General features: G+C 65.4%; 1 protein-coding gene across 1 annotated transcript in view; it reads left to right on the forward strand.

The window, feature by feature from the left end:
- The first annotated feature begins 868 nt into the window (after window positions 1-868).
- Window positions 869-13,393, forward strand: part of NECAB2 (N-terminal EF-hand calcium binding protein 2) — a 28,670-nt gene continuing 16,145 nt past the window's right edge. The window contains exons 1-6 of the mRNA XM_042917929.1: window positions 869-1,094; window positions 2,398-2,402; window positions 3,597-3,621; window positions 8,397-8,505; window positions 10,583-10,608; window positions 10,758-10,855. Of these exons, the coding sequence (XP_042773863.1) occupies window positions 869-1,094; window positions 2,398-2,402; window positions 3,597-3,621; window positions 8,397-8,505; window positions 10,583-10,608; window positions 10,758-10,855 (489 nt within the window). The remainder of the gene's footprint in view (window positions 1,095-2,397; window positions 2,403-3,596; window positions 3,622-8,396; window positions 8,506-10,582; window positions 10,609-10,757; window positions 10,856-13,393) is intronic.

Below are 13,393 nucleotides of genomic sequence, written 5' to 3' on the forward strand. Positions count from 1 at the left end.
GGATGGATAGATGGATGGATGATGGATGGATGGATGGATGGATGGTGGATGGATGGATGGATGGATAGATGGATGGTTGATGGATGGATGGATGGATGGATGATGGATGGATGGATGGATGGATGGATAGATGGGTGGGTGGGTGGATGGATGGATGGATGGATGGAAAGACAGGTGGATGGATGGATAGGGGTGTGAGAGGAAGAGAGTGTTCTGGTGCAAAGACTGGTCTGGGCGCTGTGCGACGAGGTGGGGGACGGTTGAGGAGGCATGCAGGCCCTCGCGGGAGTGCTGGGGGAGGCCCAGCGCCTGGGCACCGATCTCGGGAGCTTCAGCCAGCAGAGGGCGCTCCGGACTCGCCGGACACCCGCGCTTCGGCCCTTGCGGAGGCGCCGCGGGTGGGGTGGGGGGAACCTGCGGGAGGGGGGGCAGCGGGAGACTTTCGGGGGGGACAGCCCCCAGGGACGCCCCCTGCCGCGCAGCCAGACGCCCCCCTCCCCCAACCCGGCGCCGACCGGGCGGTCCCTTCCGTGGCCGGGGCTGGGGTCCGGCGCCCAGCACCGCGCCCCCGCGGGTAGCCCTCGGCCGCCGCGCCCGGCTCCCGGGGTGGGGGTGGGGGGCAGAGGGGGTGGGGCGGTGGACACGAGGCACGTGGCTCGGGGTCCGGGCGGAGCGCCCCCCCCCCCCGCCCAGTCCCCCGGTGTCGGCCCGTCCCCGCGGTGGCCGCGGCCGCGGGGCCGCGGGAGGGAGGGCGGGGCGGCGCGGGCGGCGCGGGCGGCGGCGGCGGCGGGGAGGGGTCGCGCGGGGGCGGGCCGCGGGCCGGGCGGGGGTCGGCGGGCTTCCGGGCGGCGGCGGCGGGCGCGGCGCGATGTGCGAGCGGGCGGCGCGCCTGTGCAGGGCCGGCGCGCACAGGCTGCTCCGGGAGCCGCCGCCGCAGGGCCGGGCGCTGGGCGGGCTGCTGCGCTGGGTGGGCGCCAGGATGGGCGAGCCCCGGGCGCCGCTGGCCCCCGACGCCCCCGACGCCCCCGCCGCGGACCCCGGCCCCGGCCCGGGGTCCGGCTCGCCGCGCGCGGGGCACCGCCGTCATCCTGGACGTGAGTACGCGCCGGCCGGGACCCCGAGCCCCCTCCTCCCACCAGGGGCGCTCCCGACGCCGCCTTCCTCCGTCCCCGCCGGGACCCGCGAAGCCCCTCTTCCCCCGGCGGGGGACCCCCCTCCCCGGGCGCTTTCCCCTCGGCGGCCCGGAGCAGGACCCGCACCGGCCCCTCTGCGTCCCAGAGCGCGACCCCAGCCCCTGCAAGTCCCGGCGGGTCTCCATCCCGGTCTAGTCTTGTCGCTGGACCAGGACGATCCCCTTCCACCCGCCCCCCCCCCCCACTTCTGGGGATCCCCACCTTCTCCGAGCCCTGGAGCCCTTTGCCGGCCACCGCCCCCCTACTTTTAAGCTGGCCGAGCCCTTACCCTTTCCCCAGCCCTGCACTTCCTCCTTTACCCCCGTCCGCTGTCGGATGCGAGCACCTGCCGCCTCCGGCCCCCTCCTCCTTTCCATCCTGGATCATCGCCTGAATCGCTACTTTTCTGAGACCACCCCCCCCCCTTCCAACCCCTAACTCTGGTTTCCCTTTTCTCGTTCTGGCGGTAGACCCTGAGACCTTGTGTTCTCATCCCCAAAGCCCCTTTCCACCCCAGCCACCACCTCTTTGAAAGTGAAGCCCCCTCCCCACCCCTGTCTTCCCCTCTCCTTTGAGTACAGCTAGGACTATCCCCATCTGCTCTGAGCCTGGACACCTCTGGGATCCCGGCCCCGACGACCCCCCCCCCTCCACTCAGAGCCCCCTCCATCCTCCATACCCTCTACTCAAGCCCCCCCTTCCCCCTGGGACCCAAGCCACCCACCTCTGGGAAGCCCACCTCATCCTGCCACCCACTCCCGAGGAGTGGGAGGGAGATTTCACTGCTGGTGGGGGGAGGCTCCCCGGGGGAGGCGGAGGGGGTTTCTGTCCTGGGCACCACCCCCACCCGGTAACAGCGGAGCCTGGGATGTGCGTGTCCCGAGGAGGGTCCTGTGCGGGCTGGGTTTCTGGGAGAGTTGTGTCTGTGTGTTTGATGGTTGGCTGGGAGCGTAGATCTCCTCTCCCCTCCCGAACCTCCTGTCTCCTGGAACCCACAGTTGGCTCCAGGCAGAGAGGGCTGGGCGGGGAAGGGCGAGCTGTGCCGTGGGTGCTTGTGGCTGCCTCGCCCCCAGACACACACACACACGCACGCACGCACACACACACACGCACGCATGCACAGATGGATCCTCTCCCTCAGGACCCCCAGCCTAGCTCTCGAGGCGAAAGCTCTGGGCCTGCCCTTGTAGGGAAGCCCTGTCCACACCCCTCCTGCTTCTAACAGTACGGGTTAGTGAGCTCCGGTGCCCTCTTCGAGCTGGTGTGTGCGGGTCCCCGAGACCCCATTTCTTCATCTAGGAAATGGGGTGATGAGCGGACTCCCGGAGCCACATCACGTGGTCTGCACCATTGACTTGCCTGAGGCATGGGGAGGGGGGCACCTGAGGGTGGGACCCTGGCCTCGGGGAACTTTGCAGTCAGGGGCAAGGGTGTGGAGTGCCCACGATGGGGCTTTGGGGGAGGGCCCCGGTGCTCTGATAATTGTCCCCCTTCTGCCCCAGCCACATTTGCTCCTGCTCAGCACCCCAGACTAGGGTTTCAGCTAAGGGGAGGGGGTGATGTTTGAGAAGCCCTTCCTGAACCGCTGCCTCAGTTTGTCACCATGTCTGGTGCTAGGAGGGATGGGGGGGGGGGGGACATCTGTCCTTGGCCTGAGGGCTTGGGCCCAAGGTAGCATGGCCAGAGGGGTGGAGCCTCCCCCTCCCCCTTCTTATCAGTGTGGCTCATCCGCTCCCAAAAATACCACAGGGTGGGGGGGGTTATGGGGTCTCGGCTCATGTTTGGGGGGCGGGGGTTGGGCTGTCCCCCCCCATCCCCTCCCACGGCAGCCAGAGACTTGCACCTGCAGTGCACCTGGTTTTCTGAGCTCTTGGTGGCCTGCTTCCGCCCACTCCCCCACCCGAGAAATAATCCAGTCCTGCCCCTGGGGGGTCCAGTCGCCAGGCTCCCCCCCCCCCCCAGGTCCCCTTAGCAGACGCCTCTATTCAGACTTAAGCCACCCCGCTGGAGGAAACCGGGGCTCCCCGAGGGGTGCGATGGTGCGAGGCGTGTGGCCGCGTCCACGGGACACGGCTTCTGAGCGTGTGACCGAGCGTGGCACGGTGGGAAAGCCGCGTGGACCAGTGGCTCCGGAGGCACACCCGCGGGCCCGCGGCTGGGTGTGAGCGTGCGTGTGTCCACGTGTGCGTGCGCGTGTCTGTCAGTGCGGTCGTGGGTGGGCTGGCGGCACAGAAGGCGAGTGGGCGCTGCTTCCTCCCCGGCGCCAGGGAGGACTCCGCCTGAAACATCCCTCCCATCCCTCCCGCCCTGGATCCCAGCCGGGGTCTCCTCCTGGGAGGAGGGGGATCTCGAGATGAGTCAGAGGCCGCTGGAGGGCGCCCGCCCCTCTGGGCCCCTCACTGACGCCACCTCTCTTCCCTGCAGATTTTCCGACGTGCGGACAAAAACGGTGAGTTCCCCTCCCGGGCTGTCCCCTGAAGGAGGCCCCGGCTCTTCCCGTCCCGGCGCCTCGGAGGGGAGGGCCGAGGGGTGGGGGCGTGGACGGCCTTGAACCTGCCGGTGACAAGTACAGGCCTCGGAGGTCAGAACACCACAGGCCGGTGCTGCCTTGTGCCTCAGTTTCCCTATCTGCGTCTGGGGGCATTCCCGTAGTTCCCGCGCGGTAGGGATGCCGCGGGGGTTCAGCGTGTGGCCGTCTCGGATGCCAAGACGTCTGTCGTGCGGGACGTGCTGGTGAACCATCATCGCCCTCACGCAGCTGGGCTGGGCCAGAGCGGCCCGGGGTGGGGGGTGCCCAGGGACCACCCTTCACGGAAGCCCCAGCCTCACTCTCGGCCCTGGTGCCTCTTTCCTCACCGCGACCTCACACGCTCACGGCTGCCGCTCCTGTCCTGACGATTCCGGAGTGGCCCAGGGAGGTTAAGTGACTTGCCCGGGCCACCCAGCTGCACGAAGGCAGTCAAGGTTGTGCTGCAGACCCCCGAACTTTTCCCCACGTCACGCCCCCTCCCCAGCCACGTGAGTGGCCTGTCGTGGCCAGCAGAGAGAAGTCAGACTTCTCCTGACTTCTCGGAGAGGCTCCCGCCTCCCAGCCTCGCAAGGCCCGTCTGAGCCTCACAGCTGCAGCACAAGTCAGTACCGCTTCCTGTAAACACCGCTGTCCTCATCGCTGGGCCCCGGGCGACTCTCCCCGGACTGTCACCAAGGCACGGTCTCTCCGCAGGCCTCGGTCTTGCCCATCTCTAAAGTGGGGTGAGAACGCTTAACTCACCTAACTGCCTTGGCTGTGGAGCGAGGAGATGTGGCGACAGAGTTCCCGAGAGAATCAAGCAGGGCTCACTCACGGTTTGTTTTGTTCGCTGGGAAAATTGATCAAGTGTCAGGGCCCCTGCCGGGGGCAGGGTGGGGGACAGGGGGCCCGGTGCCTGTCCCCAGGGCCCTCAGGCCCCAGCGCCTCCTGCACGGGCTGGAGTTGAAGGAGGCAGTTCTCACCCGGGTCCCCCGAACCCCTCCCTCCCTGACCCCGGTGGTTACTGCTGACCCGCCGCCCCCCATGGTGTTGGGGGTGCGACGTGAGGCCTCGGGGGCTGGGGTGCACAGCCAGGGGTCTCCGTCCCTTGTCCCCCTCCTCGGGCATGACAGTGGCGCCTCCCAGGCCGACTGGGACACAGGACTCTCCACAGCAGCTCCGTGCGGAGCAGGGCGGAGGGAGGGGGCTGGCGGGGGGGGGCTTCAGTGACCCGAGAAGGGGTCGTGGCAGCTCTTCTCGCAGCCTCAGAGGCTACAGAGCAGGTCAAGGGGCTTGATCCCTGACACGGGCATCTCTCTGGAGACCTCAGAGTGCAGTGGCCTGGGCCGCGTGGCCATCGTCATGTGCTGGCCAGGACCCCGTGGCACGTCGTGAGCACTTGACAGGCAGGACTCGGGGCTTGTCCCTGGCGTGGGCCCGATGCTCGCACGCAGGAGGTCCCCAGCAGACGTTTGCGGGCTTACGGGTAACGGGTCTGCCGGCGCGGGGGGCGCGGGTGCACGACCCTGGGGCGCAGCGCTGTGGGTCTGGCTGTGCGTCTCCCGGCGGGTGTCCGTGGGTCCGGACGGCCGTGTCTCTGTAACTGCCGCTCGACACACTGAGTGCGCGTGGCCCTGTGTGTGTGGGTGTTTGTGTGTGGCACACGTGGGCGGGTGGCTCACCGGCCGCCCTCAGACACAGGTGGGGTTTCCTCCTCGTCACTTGTTGCCTTGTCAGAGGCCGAGTTTCCACCCCAGGGACTGCTCTGGGGTCCCCTGACTTCTCTCCATGGGCCCCAGAGGGGCCGAGCCCATTCTCCTCCCGGGGCTTCGGGTCTTCCTGGCCACCGCCGAGTGGCCCTGGGGGGATTGTCCCCAGGGTTAATGCGGGAGTGTGATGTCGGTTCCAGGGACGCTTCCGGGGAAGAGTCCCTTCTGTGTCACAGGGACTCCTGGGTTCGAGTCCTGGCTCGGCCACTTGGCAGCTCTGTGAGCTCAGGCCAGTCAGCTGGGGCCTCGGTTTCCCCATCTGTAAGTGGGCGTGATGACACTAGTCCCCTCTCAGAGGGTCTTGGTGGAGCCGGCACGGGACCCGGGGACACCTGCCGTGGGAGACCCTGAGCCCAGCACGGCCCGTGGCCGCGGACGCCGTGGTTTGCCCACAGGTGTGGGGTTCCCACGTGTGCCTTCCATCCGGGGAGCTGCCAGGGGCCATGGGGCACCCATTAGGCACCTCACTGGGGCCTCACTGTGCTCCTGCTGGGGTAAGAAGCACCCGCCCCCGTTTTACAGACGGCAAAAGTGAGGCCCAGACCGAGCAGGGGCGGGACCGTAGACCCCTGGCTGGGGAGCAGCCTGGGCAGTTCTGACCCCGTCCAGCCTGGCTTGAGAACACGTCTGGCCGGGAGTGAGTGCGGCTAAAACTACGCATGCAGTGGCTTCACGCAGTCCCTGCCCCCGGCGTCCGCTGCGGCAGATGCCGGGTGGGGGGGTGCCAGGCGGTGTATGGTCCCCTCCCCTAAGTCCCTGGGGTCCCAGGGCCGAGCGCTCTGGCGGCTCCCAGGACAGAGGCTTCTGCGCTGAGATAGAGACCCGTCGAGGCTCCCGAGGGGAGGCCGAGGGTCAGGGGTCTGGGGCCTTGGAAGGGCGGCACGGGGCGTCCAGCAGACCGCCGGGCGCCAGGGTGCGTTTGTCCCCAGGGACGTGGACGCTGGCAGCCTGCGGCCGTTTGAAAGGTCCCCGTGACAGAGGCTGAGCTCGTGCTCATTAGCCAAGACGCCCGCACACGGCCGCCCGCTCGGGGGTCCTTGCTGAGAGTGGGGGGGCCGGGGCTGTGCCTCTGATCGCACAGAAGCCCGGGCAGGTGTTTCTCCCCTCATTAGCCGCTCTGGGTTCATCCGGGCTGTGGCAGGACATTGAAGGGAAATGTCAGCCAGGAAGGCCATGCTCGGGAGGCCCGGCAAGCGTCTCTTGCCTGCCCTCCACAGGGCACCCCGGATGGAGGTGCCCGGGCAGGACAGGCAGGAGGAGACGGGGGCAGGGAGATCCCCCCCACCCCACCCCGACTCTGTGCCCCTGGCCACCACGACCGGTCAGTCAGCACGCGTCCACAGGGCGCAGACTCGCCCTCGGCTCCCCGTGATCTTGTGGTTCGTGAGTTCAAGCCCCAGGTCAGACTGTGCTCATAGCTGGGAGCCTGGAGCCTGCTTCGGATTCCGTCTCCCTCACTCTCTGCCCCTCCCCGGCTCACACTCTGCGTGTGTGTGTGTGTGTGTGTGTGTGTGTGTGCGTGCGTGTGTCTCTTTCTCTCTCTCTCAAAAATAAACTTTTCTTTTTTAAAGGTAAAATCTTTAAAAAGGGGCACCTGGGTGGCTCTGTCGGTTAAGCGTCTAACTCTTCATTTCGGCTCAGGTCATGGTTTCTCAGTCATGAGGTCAAGCCCCGTGTCGGGCTCAGCGTGCAATGCGGACCCTGGGTGGGCTTCTCTCTCTCCCTTTCTCCCTGCCCCTTACCTGCTCGGTGCCCCCTCTCTCTCTCTCTCTCTCTCTCTCTCAAATAGATAACTTAAAAAAAAAAAAAAAACCTCTTAAAAAATACGATACAAGAGAATCCTTCTGCTCTGGGCCCAGCTGGGCCTGCCGTGTATGGTCGGGCCCCTTCCGGATGGAAGGGAGGACCTCAGATCCAGCCTGCCTTCCGTGCGGCCCAGTCCTGATACGGGGCCACACCTGCCTCTCCCTCCCATCCCAGGAGGGCCATCCCTTTCTAACCCACGCAGACGTACCCTGGTGGGCTTGCAGGGGCTTTGATTGCAGCCTGGCTGGAAGTAATGGAAGGAGGTCTGCGTGGAGGGGCTGGGGGCTGCCCTCTCCCTCAGTTCCAACTGCCTGCCACAGACGCGGCTCCTTTAAGGAGCGTGAGCTCTCTCAGGAAGGGGTCGTGGCTGCAGGGGGCAGAGGTCAGCTCGCAGCAGGTGTGCCCAAGTGCAAGTTGCTGAGGTGGGAGCTCGGTCCGCCTCTCCCAGAGTCCTTGGCTGCTTGGAGCCCCTCAGTGACCCGTGGGGCCCCTCCCATCTCAGGACCACAGAGGCTGGCCCCCCGCCAGGCCCGCCCCCTCCTTGCCTTGCGGTTTGGTGTCTTCGTGGTGGCAGGGTGAGAAGTCCCTCCCTCCTGGCAGCTGTGAAGGTGTGGGCCCGGGGTCTGCCCTGCGGACGGGGCAGAGAGGAAAGAGGGTGTCCCCTCCCCTGAGTCAGGACCTGGGTGCTGGGGCTGGAGATGATGCAGATATGGGTCGGGGGTCGTCTGGGCATCTGGAAGCAAGAGAGAAGGGTCCTCAGACGGCCCGGCTTTGCCGTGGTGCTGCCTTCAACGGTACCCACCGCAGGTGCTCGGGCGAATCAGGGGAGAGATGAGCCGGCAGGGAGCAGGGGCTGTGTGTGTGTTGACCGTGGCCGTCGTGAGCCTGAGCCAACTGGCTACTGCTTGCAGTCGCTGTGGGTTCGGGGATTAGCTGCGAGAGGGTGTTGATGTGTCGGCTTGGGAATTAGCTGGAGAAGGCGGGGATTTTCTGTGCGCCGGAGGGTGCTGGTCACTTCGGGCAGTCCCGGGGCAGGCACAGAGGATCTGGCTGGGGTGCGGTGGCCGGGGACTGTCGGGATCTGGGATGTCTCATCTCTTAGACACCGGCTGCCCTCTCTCCTCCCTCCCTCCCTCGCAGACGATGGGAAGCTGTCCCTGGAGGAGTTCCAGCTTTTCTTCGCAGATGGCGTCCTCGATGACAAGGATCTGGAGGCTCTCTTCCACACCATCGACTCTGACAACACCAAGTGAGCGAGGTCCCTCTTGTCGGGGCAGGGGCGTCCGGCGGGTGTGGGGCGGGGGGAGCTTCTTCCTCGGCAGCTAGTGAGCGGTCTCCGTTTCCCACCCCCCTGGAGGAGCAGGACCCCTGAAACACCCCCACGCCGGCTGATCCAAACCTCGGATCTGTCTGGCCACCCCCCCACCCCCCGTCCCACTGCCGGCTGGGGTGACCTGGGGGCGTGGGCAGGACGCTGTTGTGCCGGCAAAGTTGTCTTCTGAGCACACGTGGCTACGGAAGAAGAGACCCTACGTCTTGCAGCACGGACGCAGGGTAACGAAAAGGGAAGAGTGGCAGTGACGTCACCCTTCTGCGAACTCAAGCCCTGGTGTGAGTGACCCCGGCTCCGGGGTCAACTCTTATCACCTGGGTCCTCACCGGTCCTGTCTTCGACCGGACCGACCAGATACGCACCCTGGCTCTCCCTTCTACCCGGCTTCTAGCTCGGTGTCCGAGGCAACCCGTCATAACCCCCCGAGCTTGCGTCTCAGAACTAACCGGAAACTCTGGCCTCACCCACCCCGAAGTCAAGTGCCAAGCGTATGCTCCACTCACGCTTGCCCGACCTGGCAGCCTCCCTCGTTGCCTGGGATGCCCCAGCCCCCTTCTCCGCCCCCCACCCGGTCACCTTCCTCGGGCCCCACTCAGGCGATGGGGACCCGAGTTCCGGGGGCGGGGGTGCTGCGTGAAGCAGATTTGATGAGTTGGGGTCCCCTGAGACAGACTGGCCTAGTGTGGCCAAGGAGCTGCTACCGAGCCTGTTTGCAAGGGACCCGGCACAGTAGCCACCTGGACCAGAGGCCGGGGCTGAGTGTCCTGGGAGGCACAGGCTGGGGACCAGGTGGCCAGGTGTCCTTGTCCAAGGAAGGCCGCGTCAAAGGAACAGCTTTCTCCTGTAGACCCAGTGAAGGGCTTTGTTTCTGGAGACGGATGGAGGCCTCTGTGATCCCCAGGGAGCTTTGAAAGGGCCAGGGCGAGTGGAGGCATCGGTCAGAGAGTTTAGCCATGACCTTCTAGAAGGTCAGAACTCTAAAGGCTTCTAGGATGAGTCTCTCCAGCATTCCCTGGGGTGTGACCTATAAACATTTGCTCCTTGGGATGCTAAGTAGGTTTTCTGCCCAAAACGGTTCACGTGGATCAGAAAGAGTGGTAAAATCCTAGTTTAAGCCCAACCGAAACAGGCTTCCTCTCTGCGGGACTCGTCAGAACATTTAACGTGTGGTGGGAATTCAAGGAGCTTCCCAAGACAGGGCTGGCAAAGCCTCTGAACCCAGGTTTATGGGGCCCCAGGAGCCTTCTCCCAGAAAGCATCTTGGGCACCTGGGGTTCCCCGAGCTCTCTACCCCCGGGAGCCCCTCCTCTCTCAGTGAGGGAGCTGGCGCCCAGACAGGGCAAGGCTCCCAGAACTGCACAGACGCTCGGGTCCCTTGGCATCCGCCCCCAGCACACCCTGCCGTCACGTCTCTGCTCTGAGGCTGCTACGTGCACCTTCACCAGCCTGGGTGGCATTTCGGTGCTTAGCGTCCTCCGAGGAAGGGCCCGGTCCTCTCCACGCCTTAGGAATGGGGCCGCGGGACCCCAGGGCTGGGGTGGGCACGAGGACGGCTGGCCCAGGACCCAGCCGGCAGGGATGCCGAGGGGCGGCGTGTCGCATGAGTTTTGTTGACAGCCTGTCAGAGTCCTGGGCCCTCCACCTTCTGTCCCTTTCCCTCCCTTTGCCCAGCCCCTGACTCAGCCCCATTCTTGGTCCTATGCGCTCGGGACACGGTCGGCGCAGCAGGGGAGAGGAAATGAGTGGTAGTGGGGTCAGAGGTCACGCAGAGGTGGATCCCTGCTCTGTCCTTCCGGGTGGGGGCAGGGCATCCTTTACCTGCTGCGCCTCACCTGTGACCTTGGCTCAGGTGCCGGCACGTAGGATGGTCCAGAGAGGAGGCACGGCAGGTGTTTGACGAGCCCCGGGCCCTGCGTGCTGTTGGGGCAGGGGGGCGGGGAGGGCGGCTGGGACGGGACAGGCCTGACCTGAGTCTCCCTCGTTCTCTCTGCAGCCACGTGGACACCAAGGAGCTGTGTGGTAGGTGCCCGATCTGCAGGGACCAGGACTGGGGTCGGGGGATGGGACCCGGGAGTCCCGGGGGCACAGGTGGGATGCACGGGAAGGCCCGAGGGCTGGGGTAGAAGCCTCCTCCTGTGACCCCTGACCTTTGCTTTCCCCTCCCTCAGATTACTTTGTGGACCACATGGGGGATTATGAGGACGTCCTGGCCTCCTTGGAGACCTTGAATCACTCTGTTCTGAAGGCCATGGGCTACACCAAGAAGGTGGGTAGGCGTGGGCGGCCCTGGGGCTCCGAGGTCTGAGTGCCGGTTAGGGTTCTTACGGGGCGTCCTCACCCCGGGGCGCCTGGATTTGTGGCGACAGGGGTTGGGTCCGGGGTGGGCTTTCCCTGGGGCTCCCGCAGGGAGCCGGGCTCCGCTGTGAAGTGAACGCACCGGGTCGGTGACCGGCCCTGGCCAGTGGCAGGTTGGCGCGTGAGGCCCTGTCCCGGAATTGGGCCCGGCCCCGGGCCTGCCGTCGCGGAGAGGGAGGGGCAGCCGGCCCGAGCCCGCCAGGGTCCTCAGACAGGTGTGGACCCTAACGATCTCACCCTCTTCCCCGGGTCACGAGGCAGGAAGGGGAGCGAAAGGGGAGCGAAAGGGGCGCGTTCACGCGTCTGCACCCGATCTAGGTTTCAGGCAGTTTCCGGTGTGTGAACCCTGTCCAGGCAGCAGGCCCGGTGCGGGGACCCCCGCGTGGCCTGGGAGAGGTCTCCCATGTGGCTCCAGCGGCTCAGCCCCCAGTCCTGTCACCCCCTTGTTAGCATGTGCCCCGGAGGAGGACAGAAGGCGGGGGGCCGGGGCCAGGGTGGGGGCCGGACGTCGCGCCTTCTCTGTTGAAGCGCTCGTGGGCGGAAGCAGCCGGTCCCCCAGCCTCCGAGTCCACACCCCGCTGGGCTGGTGGCTGCTGGAGGGGCAGGGGGGGCCGTGTCCCTTCGGTGCGTCTGGAGAAGAGGCGCTAAGTTGGCTGAGGACCCGCGATGGCCGGGATTCAACGCTCAGGTTAATCCTCGCTGCTGCCCTGTGCGTGGCCACTGTCACCCTGTCGCTGCCCCCGTTTCAGAGCTCTGGAAACAGGCTCGGAAGGGTGATCCCTGCAGGGTCCATAGCTAGATGGCCACAGCTGCTGGCCGGAAGGAGAAGGGAGCGGGGTCAGGAACCCGGCAGGAGGTACGGACTCCGGGCGGGGCGGGGGGTGACTGGAGGCTCGGTCAGCCGGGAGGGCAGCCTCGCACGCTGAGCAAGGCGGGAGGGGGGGGGGTGTGTGGGGGGGGTGGGGAGCAAGACACACACGGGAGGGACATGTAGACCTGGCTGAAGGACCCCGAGCCAGTCGCTGCCCCCCGGCCGGCCTCAGTTTCTCCAGCATTCACCTTAGAGTCCCTTACGGGGGTCGAATGAAATAAGGTCTCTCAGGTGCTTAGCTCGGGGCCCGGCACAGAGCAGAGGTGACCGTTTTCTCATTAGGCTCCTGCTGTATGCCCAGGCGGACGTAAGACCGATTCCGTGTGTGTGTTTCAGACGGTACTCGGTGCGTCAGATGTATCAGCGTCTTCGGGTTTTTCAGGGGGTCCTCTGCCGTGTGTTAGGGCGTCCCTGTCTTCCCGCCGGTCTCAGAATTGCTGGGCCTGATCGCGCGCCTCCCCTCAACCCACGTCTCCATTCCTCTGGTCGTGTCCTGCCGTCACGAGTCTCGCTTTTCTCGAGCGTATTTTAATATCGTGTGAGACCGGTCGCCTGTCGTCGTTCGTGTGCCCGGACTGTGGTTGGACGCTCTGAATGTGTCAGGTGGGCGGTGGGTGGAAGGGACCCCAGGCTCCGGAATCCCTGCGCGGACAAGGGCGTCACCCCGGCTCGGCTCCGGACGGGCTGCGGGACCCTCACCGCCCGGCCCCACGGGGCTCCCGGAGATGGAGCCCCTTCCCAGCAGTGCCGTCTCGCGACGACACGAACGCGCGTGGTTACTTCCTGGTCTTTGCCCGTGAACTGTTCAGAGGGGACACCGAACTCCCCACCAAGGAGAGCATTTTCCTATCTCCCCGTTCACCTCGGACCGGTTTCGGACACCCGGCGCTCGGAAAGCACGCGCACGTGATGGGGTGTTTTTAGCGGCCGAGTTGATGGTTTTTGCAGCCGTGATGGGCAGTTCTTTCGCTTGCGTTTTTTTCGAACTGCTTTCCGGCGGTAGAAACGCAGCTCAGCTCCCTGGTTACTTCAAACGCTTCGTCACCGACCTGGGTTGGCCCGTTTGCTTTTTGGTGCTGCGCAGTCCTGGCGTGAGCTGCAAACCGGCGCGCTGACTCATTTCTGCTGTGCGGCCCCCCGATCTCTGTGTCCCCCCCTCCCGCCGTTCCGAAGTCCTGTTCCCGGTGCTACCTCGGCTCTCTTTGTTTTGCCCCTGATTTTCAAGCGCGTGTCTCCAGTATTTCTCCCCTAATTACAATATTAATACCAGCTCCTTTTTTAGAATCCTTCTCAGCCTGGTTCGGAAAAAAGCAAAACATTATCTCTGCCTTCCCTTCGTTAAATTTTGTCTTAGGAGGTGGTAGTGAAGTTTTTAAATTGCCTTTGTGATTACGTGATTTTTCTGAAGCGATTGATGGGGCGGATTCTATTTTTAGAGTCTTTTCTGTGGAACAATCCTTCACTTCCTGTGATCAACCTGTGATAGAACTGGAGTGTCGCCGAGTTCGTCCACACCGCTCTGCAGCCCTCCCGCTAGCCAAGCGATTTCTCTCTCTCTCTCTCTCTCTCTCTCTCTCT

Source organism: Panthera leo, chromosome E2 (genome assembly GCF_018350215.1).
Source record: "Panthera leo isolate Ple1 chromosome E2, P.leo_Ple1_pat1.1, whole genome shotgun sequence".
NCBI classification, from domain to species: Eukaryota; Metazoa; Chordata; class Mammalia; order Carnivora; family Felidae; genus Panthera; species Panthera leo.